The 18,286-nt window shown below is 38.2% G+C and overlaps 2 protein-coding genes across 12 annotated transcripts in view; one reads left to right on the top strand and one right to left on the bottom strand.

Annotated features, from left to right (window-relative positions):
* FAM185A (family with sequence similarity 185 member A) overlaps positions 1–18,286 on the bottom strand; it is a 121,771-nt gene that overhangs the window by 528 nt on the left and 102,957 nt on the right. The gene's annotated exons all lie outside the window — the stretch shown is intronic.
* The window catches only part of FBXL13 (F-box and leucine rich repeat protein 13), a 272,798-nt gene that overhangs the window by 218,818 nt on the left and 35,694 nt on the right, over positions 1–18,286 (top strand). For 9 of the 11 annotated variants that reach the window (XM_074035682.1, XM_015447861.4, XM_065541047.2 and 6 more), the window contains one exon: positions 13,800–13,883. The exons of the other annotated variants lie outside the window; for them this stretch is intronic. In XM_074035682.1, the coding sequence (XP_073891783.1) occupies positions 13,800–13,883 (84 nt within the window). The remainder of the gene's footprint in view (positions 1–13,799; positions 13,884–18,286) is intronic. 11 annotated transcript variants of the gene reach the window in all.

Raw genomic sequence — 18,286 nt, 5'->3', positions numbered from 1 at the left:
CAGTGAGATAGGAGGAATAAGTTCTGGTGTTCTATCGCACGGTAGGGTGACTGTAGTTAACAATAATGTATTATTGTATATTTCAAAGTAGCTAGAAGAAAGGATTCTAAATGCGCTCACCACAAAGAAATAAATGATCAATGAGGTGATAGATATGCTAATTACTCTGATTTGATCATTACACAATGTCTACATGTGTCGAAACATCACACTGTATCCCATAAATAGGTACAATTATTTTGTGTCAGTAAAAAGCAAAACTTAAAAAATATCTGGCTGGGCATGGTGGCTTACGCCTGTACTCACAGCACTTTGGGAGGCCGAGGCAGGCGGATCATGAGATCAGGAGATTGAGACCATCCTGACTAACACGGTGAAACCCCATCTCTACTAAAAATACACAAAAAAATTAGCCAGGTGTGGTGGCAGGCGCCTGTAGTACCAGCTACAGGAGGCTGAGGCAGGAGAGTGGCGTAAACCTGGGAGGTGGAGCTTGCAGTGAGCTGAGATCGCACTACTGCACTCCAGCCTGTTTGACACAGCGAGACTCTGTCTCAAAAAAAAAAAAAAAATTATATCTGTCTGTCTGTCTGCTGCCTATCTATCTATCTATCTATCTATCTATCTATCTATCTATCTATCTATCTATCTATCTATCTATCTGAGCCTATCACTCCCTGGCTCAGATTTCCTTGGGGACTCCACACTGCTTACAGTATCAATGGGCTGGTAGAGCAAGCGCTTCCTGAGGTGGCCCTTGCCCACCCCTGCAGCCCTACTTCCAGCTGACTCCTGCCCCTCATCCTCAGCTCCAGAGACACAGAACTGACTCTCCTACAGCTCCTCAAACATGCTGTGTTCTTGTTTCCCCATCTCTACAAGTTATTCCCTCTGTCTGAAACACCCTCTCCCCTACTTGTCCGCCTAGTAAATTCTTCTTTTTGTTTGTTTGTTTGTTTGTTTGGGTTTTTTTTTTTGGATACAGAGTCTTTCTGTGTCACTTAGTCCAGAGTGCAGTGGCATCATCATAGCTCACTGCAGCCTCAACCTCCTGGGCTCAAGCGATCCTCCTGCCTTAGCCTCCCGAGTAGCTGGGACTATAGGCACACACCATCATGACTGGCTGATCTTTCCATTTTTATTTTGTAGAGATTGGGTCTTGCTATGTTCCCCAGACTGGGCTGAAACTCCTGGACTCAAGTGATCCTCTTGCCTCGGCCTTCTAAAGTGTTGGGATGATAGGCGTCAGCTGTCATGCTTGGCCTTGCTTATCTCTTAAGTTTCAGCTGTGGGGAAGCTTTCCTAGAATTTCTGGGCAGGCTTAGGATCTCCTACTTTGTGTTTCCACTGCACTTTCTATATGTCTCTACTGAAGCAATCAGCTCGTTATATTCTAGTATCTGTTCCATGCCTGTCTCCCTATAGCACTGTAAGCTTCCCAAGGGAAGAGGCTGGATCATCCCGTCTTTGGGATGCCTAGCAAGATGCCTAGTTCATAGGAGGCACACAAAATGTTTGATCAGTGAGTGAATGAATGAATCTGGCACGAGTTCCTTCCTCTTAACAAAACATTTAAGGCTTCTTTAAATTCCACATTGTCTCAGATATGGTCTGAGCTGGAGTGAAAGCACTTACAGCTGCGTGTCTTAAAGCTGATGATACACTTGAAAGAGACCACCCATCTGCATGGAACACACACACAAATAAAGCCTGAATCCAGGGAAGCAAAATCTCTAAAGCAGGAAACACATGAAATCACTTGGGATTCAAGAAATAGGAAGAATGAGAGTTGAAAGGAAGCAGGGTAGTTCAGAGACAAATGGATTTGCCATGGATTTTCAAAAAGTACATAACAAGAAGTCTGCCCAATTATGGGCTTTTGGTTTTTTTCGTATGGAGCTGGACCTCTCCTAGTCCTCCTCAGGCCCTTCTCTCCAGCCAGTGGCCTTATGTGAATCTGCTGGTCCCATCGCGCAGTGATAGTGGTTCCTTCTCACAGAGGTTATGGTCCATTGTCTCCTGTTTCTAGCAAAGTGCCTACTAAAAACACTGCAAACAAAAGTGACCAACTTAAGCCTGTCACTTCCCTCAAGATGGATCTTTGGCAGCATGACTGTCCTCTCTACCTCCATCAGGTAGGAGGCAAGCAGTCTCAAGGCCAGGTGATCTACTTCCAGGTAACAGAGATGCCAATTTTCCTTCCTTCTATGAGCATCACAATACAGAATCTATTTCTGTGTGGTGATCAAAGCTGGCTTTCCTTTAGACTTGTAGGTCAATAAATTAGGTCAGAGAGGTTGATACATTTTCAAAAGAAATGTGATTACAAAATTCATACTAACAATTGATTAAGTAGAAATAAACAAAAATAATTGAGAAGACTGGTAGTTCCAGCTACCGAGGAAGCTGAAGCTGGAGGATCCCTTAAGCCCAGCAGTTTGAGATCAGCCTGGGTGATACAGCGAGACACTGTCTCTGAAAAATTAAAATAAAATCAGCCGGGAGCAGTGGCGCACCCTGTAATCCCAGGGAGTATTTGGGAAGCCAAGGCGGGCAAATCACAGGGTCAAGAGATCGAGACCATCCTGCCCAACATGGTGAAACCCCGTCTCTACTAAAAAAACCCACAAAAATTAGCCAGGTGTGGTGGCACGTGCCTGTAGTCCCAGCTACTCGGGAGGCTAAGGCAGGAGGATTGCTTGAACCTGGGAGGCAGAGGTTGCAGTGAGCCAAGATCGCGCCACTACACTCCAGCCTGGCTATAGAGCGAAACTCCATCTCAAACAAAAACAAACAAAAATAAATAAAATAATTGAGAAGAAAAGGTACATTATATTTATAAAATCCTAATTACTAACTAGAGAAGAAAAGGGAAGATTGCTTGGGAGATGAAGATAAATTTTCAAGAACATTGTACATGACAGTATTATCAGTGAATTTAGAAGGAGGATGTGCTCATTGAGATAATACATATTTCCAAGTATAACTTTTGTTCTTTATTTCTGAAAGAAATGTGGTATGCAATACCAAACAGAGCAAATCTTTCAGAAAGAAGCATGTGAAATGTAAGTCCTGATTCAAACAATTCCAAATGGAAATACTTTTCATCCAAAAATTCTGAGAATATGCCAGCAAGATAAGAGAAAATTGAGTCCATATAAATAAATAATTTTATAAGTAGACTGATTCACTCAACAAATATTTACTAATTGTCAGCTATATATCCTACACATTGTTAAGTTCTGGGAGTACCAAACTGAAAGACAGAGTACTGGTCTCAAGGTATAGTCTAATGGCAAAATAACAACAACAAGAAAAGCAACACCACTGTATAGTTAAAAGTTACTAAAAGTATGAGTTCAGAGTATGGGTTCATATCTTGGCTGGTGCCACGGCACTTTGAGACCGCAGGCAAGTTACTCAATTTCTCTGTGCCTCCATTTCCTTCTCTTTAAAATGGTGATTATAATATTACCTACCTCACAGTGTTGTTATGAGGATTAAGTAAGGCAGTGCATGTAAACTGGCACATGGCAAGCACTCAATGCATCTTAGTGATTATTTATTTGAATTATGACATAATGAGATTTATTTGCTGAAAAGGAGATGGAGGCATTGCACCACAACAGCATGGATAAGTTAGAAAATGAACACTTGATTGGGCGTGGTGGCTCACACCTGTAATCCCAGCACTTTGGGAGGTCGAGGCGGGTGGATTACCTGAGGTCAGGAGTTCGAGACCAGCCTAGCCAACATGGTGAAAGCCCATCTCTACTAAAAATACAAAAATTAGCTGGGCATGGTGGCGGGCACCTGTAGTTGCAGCTACTTGGGAGGCTGAGGCAGGAAAATCGCTTGAACCCAGGAGGCGGAGGTTGCAGTGAGCTGAAATCACGCCATTGCACTCCAGCCTGGGCGACAAGAGCAAGACTCCATCTTAAAAAAAAAAAAAGAACACTTGTCTCTATTGTCTCTGTGGAGGAGTCAAGGGAAGCTTTTCAGTTTTTGAGGTGCAGCTGGAAGCTGGAGGAAGAAGCAGGTGAGAAGGCCTGGAGGCATGAGGAGGGTTATGTGTTGGGATCCACAGATGACTCAGTTCTGTCAGAGTATGGCCGGAGAAGAGAGGGGATGTGGTGGGAGATGGGGCTGGAGAAAGAGATGGAGGGCAGAATTTGGGTGGCCTGGAGTGCCCTGCACAGCAGTTCAGGCTACATGCAGTATGTAGTAGGAGCCATTGAAGAACTCTGAGTAGAAGAATAGGACAGATTTGTGCACAAGAAACATAACTCTGGTGGCAGTGTGGATGATCTATTGAAGAAGGGATGAGCAATTGCAATGACAGCCAGAAATAGTGAGGTTTTGATGGTGGCGGCAGATTTGAGAGATATTTAGGAGGTAGCTTTGGTAGGGCTTAGTGATTGTCTGAATATGGGGAACAGGGAGGCAGAGAGGAGACATACACAATGCTCAGGTTTTTATTTGGTCAGTTGTGAATATGGTGGTGCCATGAACCAGGAAAAGAACCTAGGAGAGTAATTAGGGTATGGAGACAAGATGCTGAATTCCATTTTGGACAATTTTAATACTAGTACTAGCACATCTGTCTTTACTATGGGCCCCTTTGATTCTGGGTGACAGAGAAGACAAACACCCATCTGACTTTTGGAATCTTTGTTTTTGTTTTGTTTTACTTTGTTTTCCTCAGGATACCTGGAACCATAGGAATTCAGTGTGTTCAAATTCAAGCATTTCTGAAAGAAAACTTACACAGGATTTTCAATACCATCCCCCTCCGGTTTTATACCCTCTATCACAGAAAAAACTTATACCCTGTTTTATCCTTAAAAACAAACAAAAAAGGCATGAAAGAAGCCTTCTTATGTTTACTGACTGTCAGGGGCCTTTTTAGATTTCCCATGATCTATACCCCCAATAACTACATCCTGGAGTGCTGGGTGCCCCATTCCATCTTATTTCATAGAGTGCATTTTCCAATATGCTGAATTCAAATATCAAATACCCTAGGTTATATAGATTTCCCATATAGAGAAATTGGAGCCCTATAAAGAGGGTCATAAAGGTACAAAATGCAGAGGAAGGAGCAATGTACTTAAATCAAAGGAAAGTCCATCACAAGCATTCATCTTTCACCAGACTCCTGACTGAAGCTAGCAGAAAGAATAGGAAGAGCTCAGTGAAATCTCATGGCTTCCAGTTTGAATTCTAGTCCTCTGAAAGTAACAGTGTTGAGTTAGAGGGGCCTATGACACATTCAGATGTCTAGTTATCAGTTAGCGAACAAGATCTGTAGCTCAGGAGAGAGATCTGGGCTAGATCTAGAGATGGCTGAAGTGGTCAAACCCATGGTTGAGAGATAGAAAGAGAAGAGAAGATCAAGTTCCAAGCTCCAGGGAACATCAGTATGTATTGGATAGATATGAAAGATGAACCTACAAAGGAAACTGAAAACGAACATCCAGAGAAGTAGGTGGAGAAAGAGGTCAGAGTAATATCATGAGAAACAAGGAAGATGCTATTTCAAAAAGCAGGCGATGGTCAGCAGAGTCAAGCTTCAAAGCCGGGTCAAGTAATATGAAGATAGAGCAGTATCCATCATTTGTAAAGTAAAACTGTTCATCTATGTATATAATACTTGTACATGTTAACATTCATAGCTGAGTACTTTGCTTCAATATTAGTGCATTTGTGCTGATAGTTTGTTTAGAATAGAAAGTAAACTAACCAGAACTGTGTGGCTTTGTATAAAGAAATAAAGCCTAGTGTTAATATTTTATATACTTCTTTGTTGATATACAAAAATATTCAATAAGAGACTTATATATTGGGTTTTTCTCCTCCAAATTATGCTATTTTCATAAACATTAATAATACTAAAAGAAATATGGATAATGAAAAAACGTATCATTGCCCACCCTCCAAAACATCCATTTCTTTTTTTTTCTTTTTTCTTTTTTTTTTTTTGAGACGGAATCTCCCTCTGTTGCCCAGACTGGAGTGCAGTGGCGTAATCTCTGCTCACTGCAACCTCCGCCTCTGGGGTTCAAGCGATTCTTCTGCCTCAGTCTCCCAAGTAGCTGGGACTACAGGTGCGGACCACCACACCTGGCTAATTTTTGTATTCTTAGTAGAGATGGGGTTTCACCATATTGGCCAGGCTGGTCTCGGACTCCTGACCTCATGATCAACTCGCCTTGGCCTCCCAAAGTGCTGGGATTACAGGTGTAAGCCACTGCGCCCTGCCCAAAACGTCCATTTCTTTTAATACACATATGCATACACTATACACACACATATGAAGATGTGATCTTTTCCTTTTTTTTGGAGACAGTCTCACTCTGTCATCCAGGCTGGAGTGCAGTAGCATGATCTTGGCTCACTACAACTTCTGCCTCCCAGGTTCAAGCGGTTCTCCTGCCTCATCCTCCTGAGTAGCTGGGATTACAGGCACCTGCCACCATGCCCAGATAATTTTTGTATTTTTAGTAGAGATGGGGTTTTGCCATGTTGGCCAGGCTGGTCTTGACCTCAGGTGATTCATCTACCTTGGCCTCCCAAAGTACTGGGATTACAGGCATGAGCCACCGTGCCCAGCCTGCAGATGTAATTTTGTATACTGCTTTTTGAACCTAAGTATGTTACTATATATTCTTTATAACAAACACTTCTCATGTTTGCAGAATATTCTGTGTGTACTATGACATCTCAACAAATTACTTTTTAAATAAAAAGGGGTACCTCTTCTAATGAAGAGATCTATGGTAGTCATCTTCTGAACCAAGTGGCCCAACAGCATCACCAATTGTGGAACAACTGGACATATGTGCCTCCCAATGGGATGCTATAATAATTCAGGAGTATTTTTGCAAAAAAAGTTTACCTTGAATCTAATCATAAGGAACAATTAGACAAATACAGAATGTGAGACACTGTACATAATAACTGGCCTAAATCCTTAAAAAAAGTCAATGTCTTAAAATAAAAATAAAAAATAAAAATAAAAAAAGACTAAAAAGACATGATAACCAAATCCAATGCACAAATTGGGTCTTGGATACAAAAAAATGTGCATGTTGACTTTGTACTAGATACTATGGTATTACTGTTAATTTTCTTGGGTGTCATAATGCTATATATGTCTATACTATATATACATAATAATACTATATAGTTACATAGGAAAATGTCCTTATTCCTAAGGAGATGCACATGAAATATTCAGGGATAAAGCATCATGATATCTGAAACTTATTTTCAAGTAGTTCAGAGAAATTTATGTATATTTGTGTATATATACATGTGTGTGTCTATATATAACTATATATATAAATTATGCATATGTATTAAAACTTTGTTCATACATATATATAAATAAAATATGTATGTTCATATATACACTTAACTAAATAAATGCGGCAAAATGTTAATAATTGGTGAATTTATGTAAAGGGTATGTCGGTATTCTTTGTAACTATTCTTTAAACATTTCTGTACATTTGAATATTTTCAAAATAGAGAGTTGGGGAAGCATGTTTTCTATTTATGTTGGTGATAGTCTAAGCCAGATGTAGTATGACTCAGCCGTATAGTAAGTACATAACACCCACACACACGCGCGCACACACACACACACACAGACACACACACACAGAGCATTCCAATATTTGGTAACTAGTTCATTGCTGTTGTCTATGTACATCAGCTAAACAATTCCAGATGAAAAAGTGTGGGGAAAGTGTAGTGTTCAAGGATTTGTCTGCTTTCAAATGTCTGTGTGCATGTGTCTGTTCCTGGCAGTGTTCCATCTTCCCTCCCACTACTCCCAGTGACCCCAGACTGAACTACTTCCCAACAACTCACACTTTCCACATGAAGTCTCTGTTCAGGCTGTTTCCTCAGCCTGAAACACTGTTCTCATTGTTTCACTCGTCAAAATGATACTTAATCTTTAAGGCTTGATTCAAAATCTCCTTCCTCTGTGAAACTCTTTTCTAGACTGCCACCTGTTTCTTCCAACTGGAAGCATTCATTCCCTGCTGTGTGGTCCCTATAGCTCTCTTGAAACACATACTTTATTCCTTCTGTAGAGAATGAGTTGGTACATAAGGAACCTCATTATAGTGACTTATGTACCAGCTCATATTCCCCAGAGAGAGAAAGTTCTGTTTAACTCTGTTGCATAGGATGAAGTCCAGATTCCTTAGAATAATGTACAAGGTTCTTGTGACTTGGTGCCTGCTTCCTTTTGAGCCTTATGTCTTGATATGCCCCTCAATGAACCTGATACTGGAGATATAATGAAGCCAATTTTCCACTCGGAATTCCTGGGCCCCTAAGATTTAGGCACCTTAATTCCATTAGCGATGGAGGAGCAAAGTATTCCCCAGGATTCCTGTGAATTTCTGGTGCCTCGCATTCTCATGCAACCTGTAATGCTGGTGACTTCTCCAGGCCACCACTCCAGCTGCTTTCCTGTGCACTTCACCTGAACATGAAATGTAGTCCCTTTTTATGCTTTGGGAAAATAAGAGCAAAACCTCTCTCCAGTAAAAGCATTCATGAGTTTGGCTGACTTATGAGGGAGACCAAGGACGATTTCCATTGCAATGATGCCATGGTTTTCCTGAAAGGTAAGCATCAATCTGCCTTTTGCCCCACTGAGGCTGAGTCAGTCTATCTTGCTGTTACCTCTTGCCTCCTCATTTTTGGCTTGTCTTCCCACTGTACTCTTCCCACTCCACTCTTCCTGTCCCTCCCAGAGCTAAAACCTTGGCACCAGAAATCTGTAAAATGTAAATGTCACTTGTTTCAGAGAACACCTCCTAATTTGGAGCATTTATGAACCTCACAGTGCCAAATAGAATATTTACCTTTTTGGCTCTGACATTCTTTAGGTCACTAAACTAAAAAGCTTCTGAGTAAAAAAGAAAAAAAAATTAAAAGCGAATCCTGTTGCCTGAAATAGTGTATTTCACTTATTCAGCAGTGAAATTCACTGGTCTCCTGTAACTAGCATGAGGCAATTTTTAGTGGAGACCTCATCTCTGCCGGCTCAATTTGTTGCTGCTCAGTTACAAAGATGTGTTTACTTCCAGGAGAAAGGGCTTCAAGTTACTTGTCTAACACATGAGCATGGTGACATCTCTTGCTCCCTGTTTGGCTAATATTTTGGTCATCAGGGTCTGAAGTTGCTAACAAAAATATATTAAAAGTGGGTAATATCTATATTCATCTTGGACTGAAGGATGCTGTAGGAATATTTTCTGAGTTTTATTTACTTATACAATTATTACATCAATCTTTTTTTGAACACTTTTTATTGAGACATAATTCACGTACCATAAAACTCACCAATTTAAAGTATACAATTCAGTGGTTTTTAGTATGTTTGTGGTGGAACCACCACTAAAATCTAATTCCAGAACGTTTTCTTCACTCCCCAAAAGAAAAGCCCTTCCCATTAGCAGTCACTCCTTATGCCTGTCCCACCCCTGAGCCCGCTCTAGGCAACTGCTAATCTACTTTCTGTTTCTATATATTTGCCTGTTCTGGACTCTTCTTCATACAGATGGAATCAAACAATAGGTGGCCTTTTGGGTCTGTCTTCTTTTACTTAGGATGACATTTCTGTTGTATGGACATAACATATTATATTTATTCTTTCATCAACTGATAGATTGATGTTTGGGTTGTTTCCACTTTTTTCTTTTCTTTTTAGTTGACACATAATAATTGTATAATTTGTGGAATGCAGAGTGTTATTTCCTTATGTAATGATCTAATCATGGCAATTAGCATCCATCACCTCAAATATTTATCATTTCTTTGTGTTGTGAGCATTAAAGATCCTCTCTTCTAGTTTTTTGAAAATATACAATAAATTATGGTTAACTATATTCACCCCACAGTGCTGCAGAATACCTGAACTCATTCCTCCTATTAAACTATAATTTTGAAATTGTTAACCAACCAATCTCCATCCTCCCTCCCTGCCACTCTTCCCATCCTCTAATTCCCACAATTGTACTCTACTTTTTCTTAGCTCCCACAAGTGAGGATGTGGTATTTATCTTTCTGTGCTTACTTTATTTTGCTTAACATCATGTCCTCCAGGCTTATCCATGTTGCTGCAAATGACAGGATTTCATTCTTTTTTTTGTGGCTGAATAGTATTCCATTGTGTATATATACTACATTTTCTTTATCCAGTTGTCTGTTGATTAACATTTGGGTTGATTCTATATCTTAGCTATTGTGAGTAGTGCTGCAGCAAACATGGGAGTGCAGATATCCCTTTGATACACTGAGTTCCTTTCCTTTGGGTAAACACCCAGTAGTGAGATTGCCGGATCATATGATAGTTCTGTTTTTAGAGAAATCTCTATGCTGTTTTCCATAATCGCTGTATTAATTTATATTCTCACCAACACTATATAGGAGTTTTCTTTTCTCTGCATCCTCACCAGCACTGTTATTTGTTGTCTTTTTGAAAATAGCCATTCTAACTGGGGTGAGATGACATCTCATTGTGGTTTTGATGTATGTTTCCCTGATGATGATTTTTCATATATTTGTTGACTATTTGTATATCTTCTTAAGAGGTTGTTTGGAGGTTCAGGCAGGTAAGTGCAGCTACTTGTATGCCCTAGACCAATAACCCATATCCTCCTCCATCAGGGTTGGCTATCCTCTTTGACTGAGCATGCAGCTTTGGGGAGGGACACACATGGAAGAGTGAGGGAAGAGGGGGACACCTGCCTAGCCAGCCAGATCAGCCGAATCAACCCTGGCGATCAGTGGGGTGACAGATATCACAGCCACATCGCCCTCACATATGTCTTCTTTTGAGAAATGTCTGCTTAGTTCCTTTGTCCACTTTTTAATCAGATCATTTGTTTATTTGCTGTTGAGTTGTTTGAGTTCCTTGTATATTCTGGATATTAGTCCTTTGTTGTATGACTAGTTCACACATGTCTTCTCCCATTCTGTAGGTTGTCTCTTTACTTTGTTGATCGTTTCCTGTGTTGTGTATAATCTTTTTAGTTTGATATCATCCCATTTGTCTATTTTTGTTTTTGTTACCTGTGGTTTTGAAGTCTTAGCTATATAAAATCTTTGCCAAGATCAGTGCCCTGAAGCATTCCCCCTATGTTTTCTTCTAATAGCTTTATAGTTTCAGGTCTTATGTTTAAGTCTTTAATCTATTTTGAGTTTATTTTTGTATATGGAGATACAGGAGTCTAGTTTCATTCTTCTATATACAGATATCAGGTTCTCCCAGCACCATTTATTGAAGAATGCATGGATTTTATTATAAATAGTGCTGCTATAAACATTCATGTACAAGTCTTTGTAAACATATGTTTTCATTGCTTTTGGGTATAAACCTAGGAGTAGAATTGCTGGGTCATAGTATAACTCTATGTTTAATTTTTGAGGAAATGCCAGACTGTTTTCCAAAGTGGCTGGCTCATTTTACATTTCCACTAGCAGTATATCCAATTTGTCCACATCCTCATCAACGCATTTTATTATCTGTATTTTAAATTATAGCCATCCTAGTAAGTATGTTGTGGTATGTCATTATGCATTTATCTAATGGCTAATAATGTTGATCCATTCAATTTTTAGGCCATATGTCTTAATGAACAATTACAGTGATGAGACAAGGCATTCCATCTTAATATTTTAATTTTTAATGATTTTGAATAAAGTAATAAGGAGCATATATGCTGTTATATGTCATATTTAGCAAATGCACTTCATTTGTGGCTCATCTTAAAAAATTCTAACTTGACTACATAAAAGTGAAATCTAAGTGAAAACTTCAGAGATAGTTTCATAGGACAAATTTTCTATAGGATACTAAAACATACTTAGCTATTATCAAGTATAGGGTAAAGAGACAAACTTTGCATCTTTTTTTTTTTTAATTTTTATTTTATTTTATTTTTATTTTTATTTTATTTATTTATTTTTTTTGAGACGGAGTCTCGCTCTGTCGCCCAGGCTGGAGTGCAGTGGCCGGATCTCAGCTCACTGCAAGCTCCGCCTCCCGGGTTTACGCCATTCTCCTGCCTCAGCCTCCCGAGTAGCTGGGACTACAGGCGCCCGCCACCTCGCCCGGCTAGTTTTTTGTATTTTTAGTAGAGACGGGGTTTCACCATGTTAGCCAGGATGGTCTCGATCTCCTGACCTTGTGATCCGCCCATCTCGGCCTCCCAAAGTGCTGGGATTACAGGCTTGAGCCACCGCGCCCGGCAGCATCTTTTACTTGATATTTGTGTTCAAACCATTTGGATTCTATTGGGGAATATCTAAACTCTTCCAATTCTTTTAACATGAATAAAATAGCATCCACATCTGGAACCCAGACTACATGTGATGGCTCTGCAGGGTTTGGTCAGACTTTGTTTTGAAACAGGGAGGCAGAAAACATAATGGGTTCCTAGCAAAAGATCCACAGTCAACAATAAAATTGAAAGGATGATGTTGCATAGAAGAAAAATATATTCCTGAAGAAACCGAAAAAACAAATGAAAATTTATGGCACAGGAATAAATTCAGCATAAAATAAATGCAAATAAAAGTTTTTAAAAAGTTAAACGAATTCACAGATTTTATTTTGGAGTGGTATGCAATACCATTAAAAGAAATTAGAAATCATAGTTTAAGCAGAGGCTTAAATAAAACACATTTTTCTTAATCCAGACTTTTTTTTTTTTTTTTTTTTTTAATGAGAAGGCCCAATCTGTGCATTGGGAATTTAAAAAAACAAAACAAAACAAAAAAACAAAAAAAAAAACAAAAACAAAAACAAAAAAAACAGAAAAAAACCAAGATATAATATTTGCATAGCCCATTTTCAACTGTGGTCCAAATGTTGTATTTAAGATCAATAAAATATAAACCAATCCTGCAAATAAAATATAAAAAGGACAAATCTATGTGTCATTTCTGGTATTTTCCCTGCCAGCCAGCCGTGGAATCACAGAATGGCGGGGGTGGGAACAACCCTTCTCTTGTCCATGTAGTTTAGGAAGCACATTGTATGGGATTACATAAAAGTAATGTGATCCTGATTAAAAAACAGAACGATGGCATTAATAAGCCACATTCATCAGTTCCTTATCTGAGTGTTGTGCCAGTAAATTTGGGGAAAAAATACTGAGAAATGGGACAACACAATCACACATAAAAAAATTAAGGCTGGAAGTGCAATCTCTTTTTTTTAATTAAAAAAATCCAAGGCTTTTAATCTGAAAAAGAAGTGATTTATTACTGAATGATTATCTGTCTCTAGGCCTTTATATAAAGATCTATTCTCTTCCTCTTCAAGGGATTAATCATTATAAAATGAGCTAAAGATTTTAAGATGTTTTGGTTAGGCATAAATAAAAATATATTAACAAATAGGTTCTTTATCCACATGAAGTGTCTTCAAAATAAATTAGTAAGTTGGATTTGTTTATATTGATTCAGATAACATGTATCTGGAAACAAGTGGCAAGATAATAACCTCCTAAGGGAGTTTTCTGACTCTGGGATTCCATAAAAGCTTTTGTAAAACATTAGAGACAACCTGAAAATTTTACTTAATGGCATTGCCTAACCTAAGTGGTCTTATCATTTGTTAAGTATAAAGAAATATGACAGCAGCTAAAATTTTTTAGTTTTCATAAATGATTTTTTATATTGTCAGTTTGTATAAATGGTTATTGGAACTATATATTCCATACTAAATGATAATCACAAATGATCTTTATATTAAATATTTTTAGGGTTTGAATGTACTTTCCAAACATAAAAAATTGAAGGAACTTTCTGTATCCGAGTGTTATGGAATCACTGATGTTGGAATTCAGGTAAGATCATTAAGATCATCTGTTAGAGAATTAAGATTGAAATTTTTCAAAAAATTGATTAATTCACTTTATTTCTTATTTCCATAGGTTTTTGGGGAATGGGTGGTGTTTGGTTACATGAGTACATTTTTTTAGTGGTAATTTGTGAGATTTTGGTGCACCCATCACCTAAGCAGTATACACTGTACCCAATTTGTAGTCTTTTATTCCTCACTCATTTCCCACCCTTTCCCCCAAGTCCCCAAAATGCATTGCATCGTTCATATACCTTTGCATTCTCATAGCTTAGCTCCCAATTATGAGTGAGAATATACAGTTTTTGGTTTTCCATTCCTGAGTTACTTCACTTAGAATAATGGTCTCCAATTCCATCCAGGTTACTGCAAATGCCATTATTTCATTTTTATGGCTGAAGAGTATTCCATGTACACATTCCATACACACATATATATATATGTATGTGTGTGTGTGTGTGTGTGTATGGAATGTGTACATGGAATATATATATGTGTGTGTGTGTATATATGTGTGTGTATATGTGTATGTGTGTGTGTATATATATAATCACAATTCTTTATCCACTCATTGATTGATGGACATTTGGGTTGGTTCCCCAATTTTGCAATTGCGAATTGTCCTGCTATAAGCATGCTTCTGCAAGTATCTTTTTCATACTATGACTTTTTTTCTTCTGGGTAGATACCCAGTAGTGGGATTGCTGGATCAAATGGTAGTTCTACTTTTAGCTCTTTAAGGAGTCTCCACACTGTTTTTTATAGTGGCTGTACTAGTTTACATTCCTACGAGCAGTGCAGAAGTGTTCCCTTTTCACTGCATCCCTGCCAACTTTTATTATTTTTTGATTTTTTGATTATGACCAGTCTTGCAGGAGTAAGATGGTTTCACTTTGTGGTTTTGATTTGCATTTCCCTGATCATTTGTGATGTTGAGCATTTTTTTCCATGTTTATTAGACATTTGTACATCTTCTTTTGAGAATTATCTGTTCATGTCCTTAGCTCACTTTTTGATGGGATTGTTTGTTTTTTTCTTGCTAATTTGTTTGAGTTCATTGTAGATTTTGGATCTCAGTCCTTTGTCAGATGTATAGATTGTGAAGATTTTCTCACACTCTGTTCATTGTCTATTTACTCTGCTGTTTCTTTTGCTGTGCAGAAACTTTTTAGTTTAATTAAGTACAAATTGAATAAATTTTGTGGGTCATAGTAGAAAAAAAAGAAATGGATTGGAAATGTAACAACACATATGTGATCCTAGTTGAACCAAGTTCAACTCCAGGCTCTTAGTTAGGTCTCCACAGCCAAAGTGATTGAGATTTATTTTCCCATTTTCCCCTGTCTACTCTCTCCCTTCCTCATGTCAGATTCAAAACAAACAGGGATATTTTACATGGAGAGTGATGAACTGCAATGTGGTAAAAGTCTTCTCATATAAACAAAGTATTCTGTAGATAGAAATGTTATAGAATCTAATCATTGAAAGTTGGGGGAGTTTGAAAAATTATGCCAGACACTCAACAGTTAGGAACTTAAGTTACTCAAACATACTTGCTAGCATCCTTTATGGGAATGGGAAGCATGAGATAAGTAATTGGCTAGGATAAATGATTACATGCTCAATTGATTCTTCAAGAGCTTGCAAGAAAAGTAAAATTCCTAGACCTACTCTTCAGTGATGTGCAGGAAGTCATAAAGTACATACTGTGAGCAAGCCACAGTGTAATTTTTCCATCACTTTAAGCATATCAATGTGCTGTTAGAAAAAAACCCAAAGTTATTTGTCATACATGTATTGAACAAGAAGGGAAGCAGTAACCTAGGAATGCAAGCACTGAAACACATTGGAAGTTCTAGATAAATGTGCCTTGAGAGTTTAAAACCCCAACCACTCATAAAAGCCTGAAGCTAAAGTAGAAATAGAAAGAGAGAGAGAAAGAGAAAGAGACAGAGAGGGAGAGAGAGAAAGAAAGAAGAAGGAAGAGGAGAAGGAGAAGGAAGAGGAGGGGAGGAGGAGGAAGAAGAAGAAGAGGAGGAGAAGGAGGGGAAGGAAAGGGAAGAAAGGAAGGGAAGGAGGGAAGGAGGGAGGGAGGGAAGGAGGGAAGAAAGAGAGAAAGAAAAACCTATAAAAGGGTTTATCCCACAAGTAGGAAGATAATGCAATAAAAGCTGAGAAGTCCCCAGAGCATGGCAAACCTGAAGTTATCTCTGTCAATTTGAAGTAGACTTTCCAAGAAGTTTTAACATGACTAATAGGAGTGTTACAATACCATCTCAACTGGTGGGCTGTAGAGGATTCCAGCTCAAAAGATGCTCTAGACCTCTAGCATTGAATTCTAAACTTCTGGAGCTGAAAGAATCTTAGAAACATCTAAAGCAACTCCCTAATGTTAAGGCAGTAGGAATAAAAAATTACATCAAAGGCCAAGAGGGCTTAAATGACTGGCTCAAAGTCTTATGCCTTCTCAGCAAACTAATTCAGTAACAGTTTTACGGAAATGAAAGGTGGAAATGGAGAACTGCTGTTCTGAATGGTTGATTGACAGTTTAGTGAGAAAAAATGTTTTCAAATTATTTTTGCTGTTTCTCACTGGGTCTGAACAATGTAATCATACTTGAGGGAATCTACTTTAAGGAGCATTAGTGTCACATAATGTCAATTTCTCCCAATTTTAGACCAAGGGTACTGATGTCCTAAGAAGTCCCTAAGAAATCTGCCTGGTAGTATATTCAGTACTGTAGAGTTAAATAAACGAACACAAAACACATATCCCAGAGAGGACTAGAAAATTCCGTATTGGAAAGATTGTAACTCTTTCATAACAAAAAGGATTACAAATCATTTAGATGTATGTAACCTACTAAGAGAAAAAGCTGAAAGATTCCTCTAAAGTTAAGCCATGATTTACCTGCTGCAATTAATTTAAGGGTTAAACATACATTTATACAAAGCTTTATCTATGAATATGATATAGTCAGGCTTTCAAAAGATCTTTGACAAGGTGATAGACTAGAAAAAACCATTTAAAACATTAACATTTTTAATACTGGGTTATATTTCTCATATCAATTATATTTGACCAATAACTAGAAATCATTTAGGAGTATTGAAACCTACCATGGTGATGACATAGTCTCTTAATATGCATCATTGATTAATTTTTAGATGCTCCTCTCATCCTTGGGATGAAGGAGTATTGACCAAAGTTTGATGTTAAGTATCAGGAGACCAGTGTTTTCTGTCATTTCTTTTTGATTCTGTGGGGTCCAGACATTTTTCTTTTCACTCTTTGGAGCCTAAAAATTGTACTATGTTTAGGTGCTCTGAGATTGTAGACGAAAGCATTTACCCATTTGCTAACTATATGACCATACAGCTGACTTCTGGCATATCTTTAAAACAATGTAATCTTTTACAAACTGACATGTATTTATTTTCAGTAATCTAAAAGATTAGTGGTTCTACTCTTGAGTTCATGAACAAGAAATTTTTCTTTTATTTTCCTTAATTTTTTTCTAAACAAAACAAAACAAGATACATGTGCAGAACATGCAGGTTTGTTCCATAGGTATGCATGTGCCATGGTGGTTTGCTGCACCTGTTGGCCTGTCCTCTGAGTTCCCTCCCCTCACCCTCAACCCTGAAATTTTTCTTTTTCATCATTTCTCATCACTCTTTTTCCCCTCCCTGCTTTTGGTATGTGTGTGTCTGTGTGTCTGTGTTGTGGCTTTTAACCAGTTTTACCTCTTCCAAGGTTCATACTTCTGGCCTGTGGTAATCTTTCCCCTTGCCTCCTCTAGCCCAATTATTAAGTCCCAAAAGGGAACAGACAAAGCAGGGGGAGGAGAAAGTGACATACAAACGAATTTCACAATTCCTTACCTGGATTTAGAAAGAGAGGGAAAGAGAATAAAATAAGATGAGTAAATTGAGATGTTCAGATTATCCACACTTTATCAAGAATGCTCTCTCATTACTTAGAAAAGGTAACTATAGGAGAGATTCTGTTTTTAGCATAAGACGTTGAAAACTTATACACTACATAATTCACTTAATGAGAAAAATGAATAAATCTTTTACCCTGGTTGGGTTTTGCAAGAGTTGTGAACATAATAAGAATAAAAAATTACCTCATTTTAGTGTTTAGTGGAAACCACAGCACATACAGAGTCATTGTCTGGAGCCTCAGATGTATTGACTTTTAGGATCTGGCTTTAATTACTTTCTCCAACTTTAGTTCTTTTCTGAGAACAACAGACATTCAATGATTATGTTACACTAAAATTATTTGGTGCTCTTGAAAGGTATTTTGGAGAAGATGTTTGATGCAGCTGTAACTGAGCATTTCTTAAGAAATCGTTTTCTTGAGGATTTGATGAGGTCAGT

The sequence above is a fragment of the Macaca fascicularis genome, chromosome 3, assembly GCF_037993035.2.
Source record: "Macaca fascicularis isolate 582-1 chromosome 3, T2T-MFA8v1.1".
NCBI classification, from domain to species: Eukaryota; Metazoa; Chordata; class Mammalia; order Primates; family Cercopithecidae; genus Macaca; species Macaca fascicularis.
Note: the sequence above shows the minus strand (reverse complement) of the source record. Positions and strands in the feature narration are given on the sequence as shown.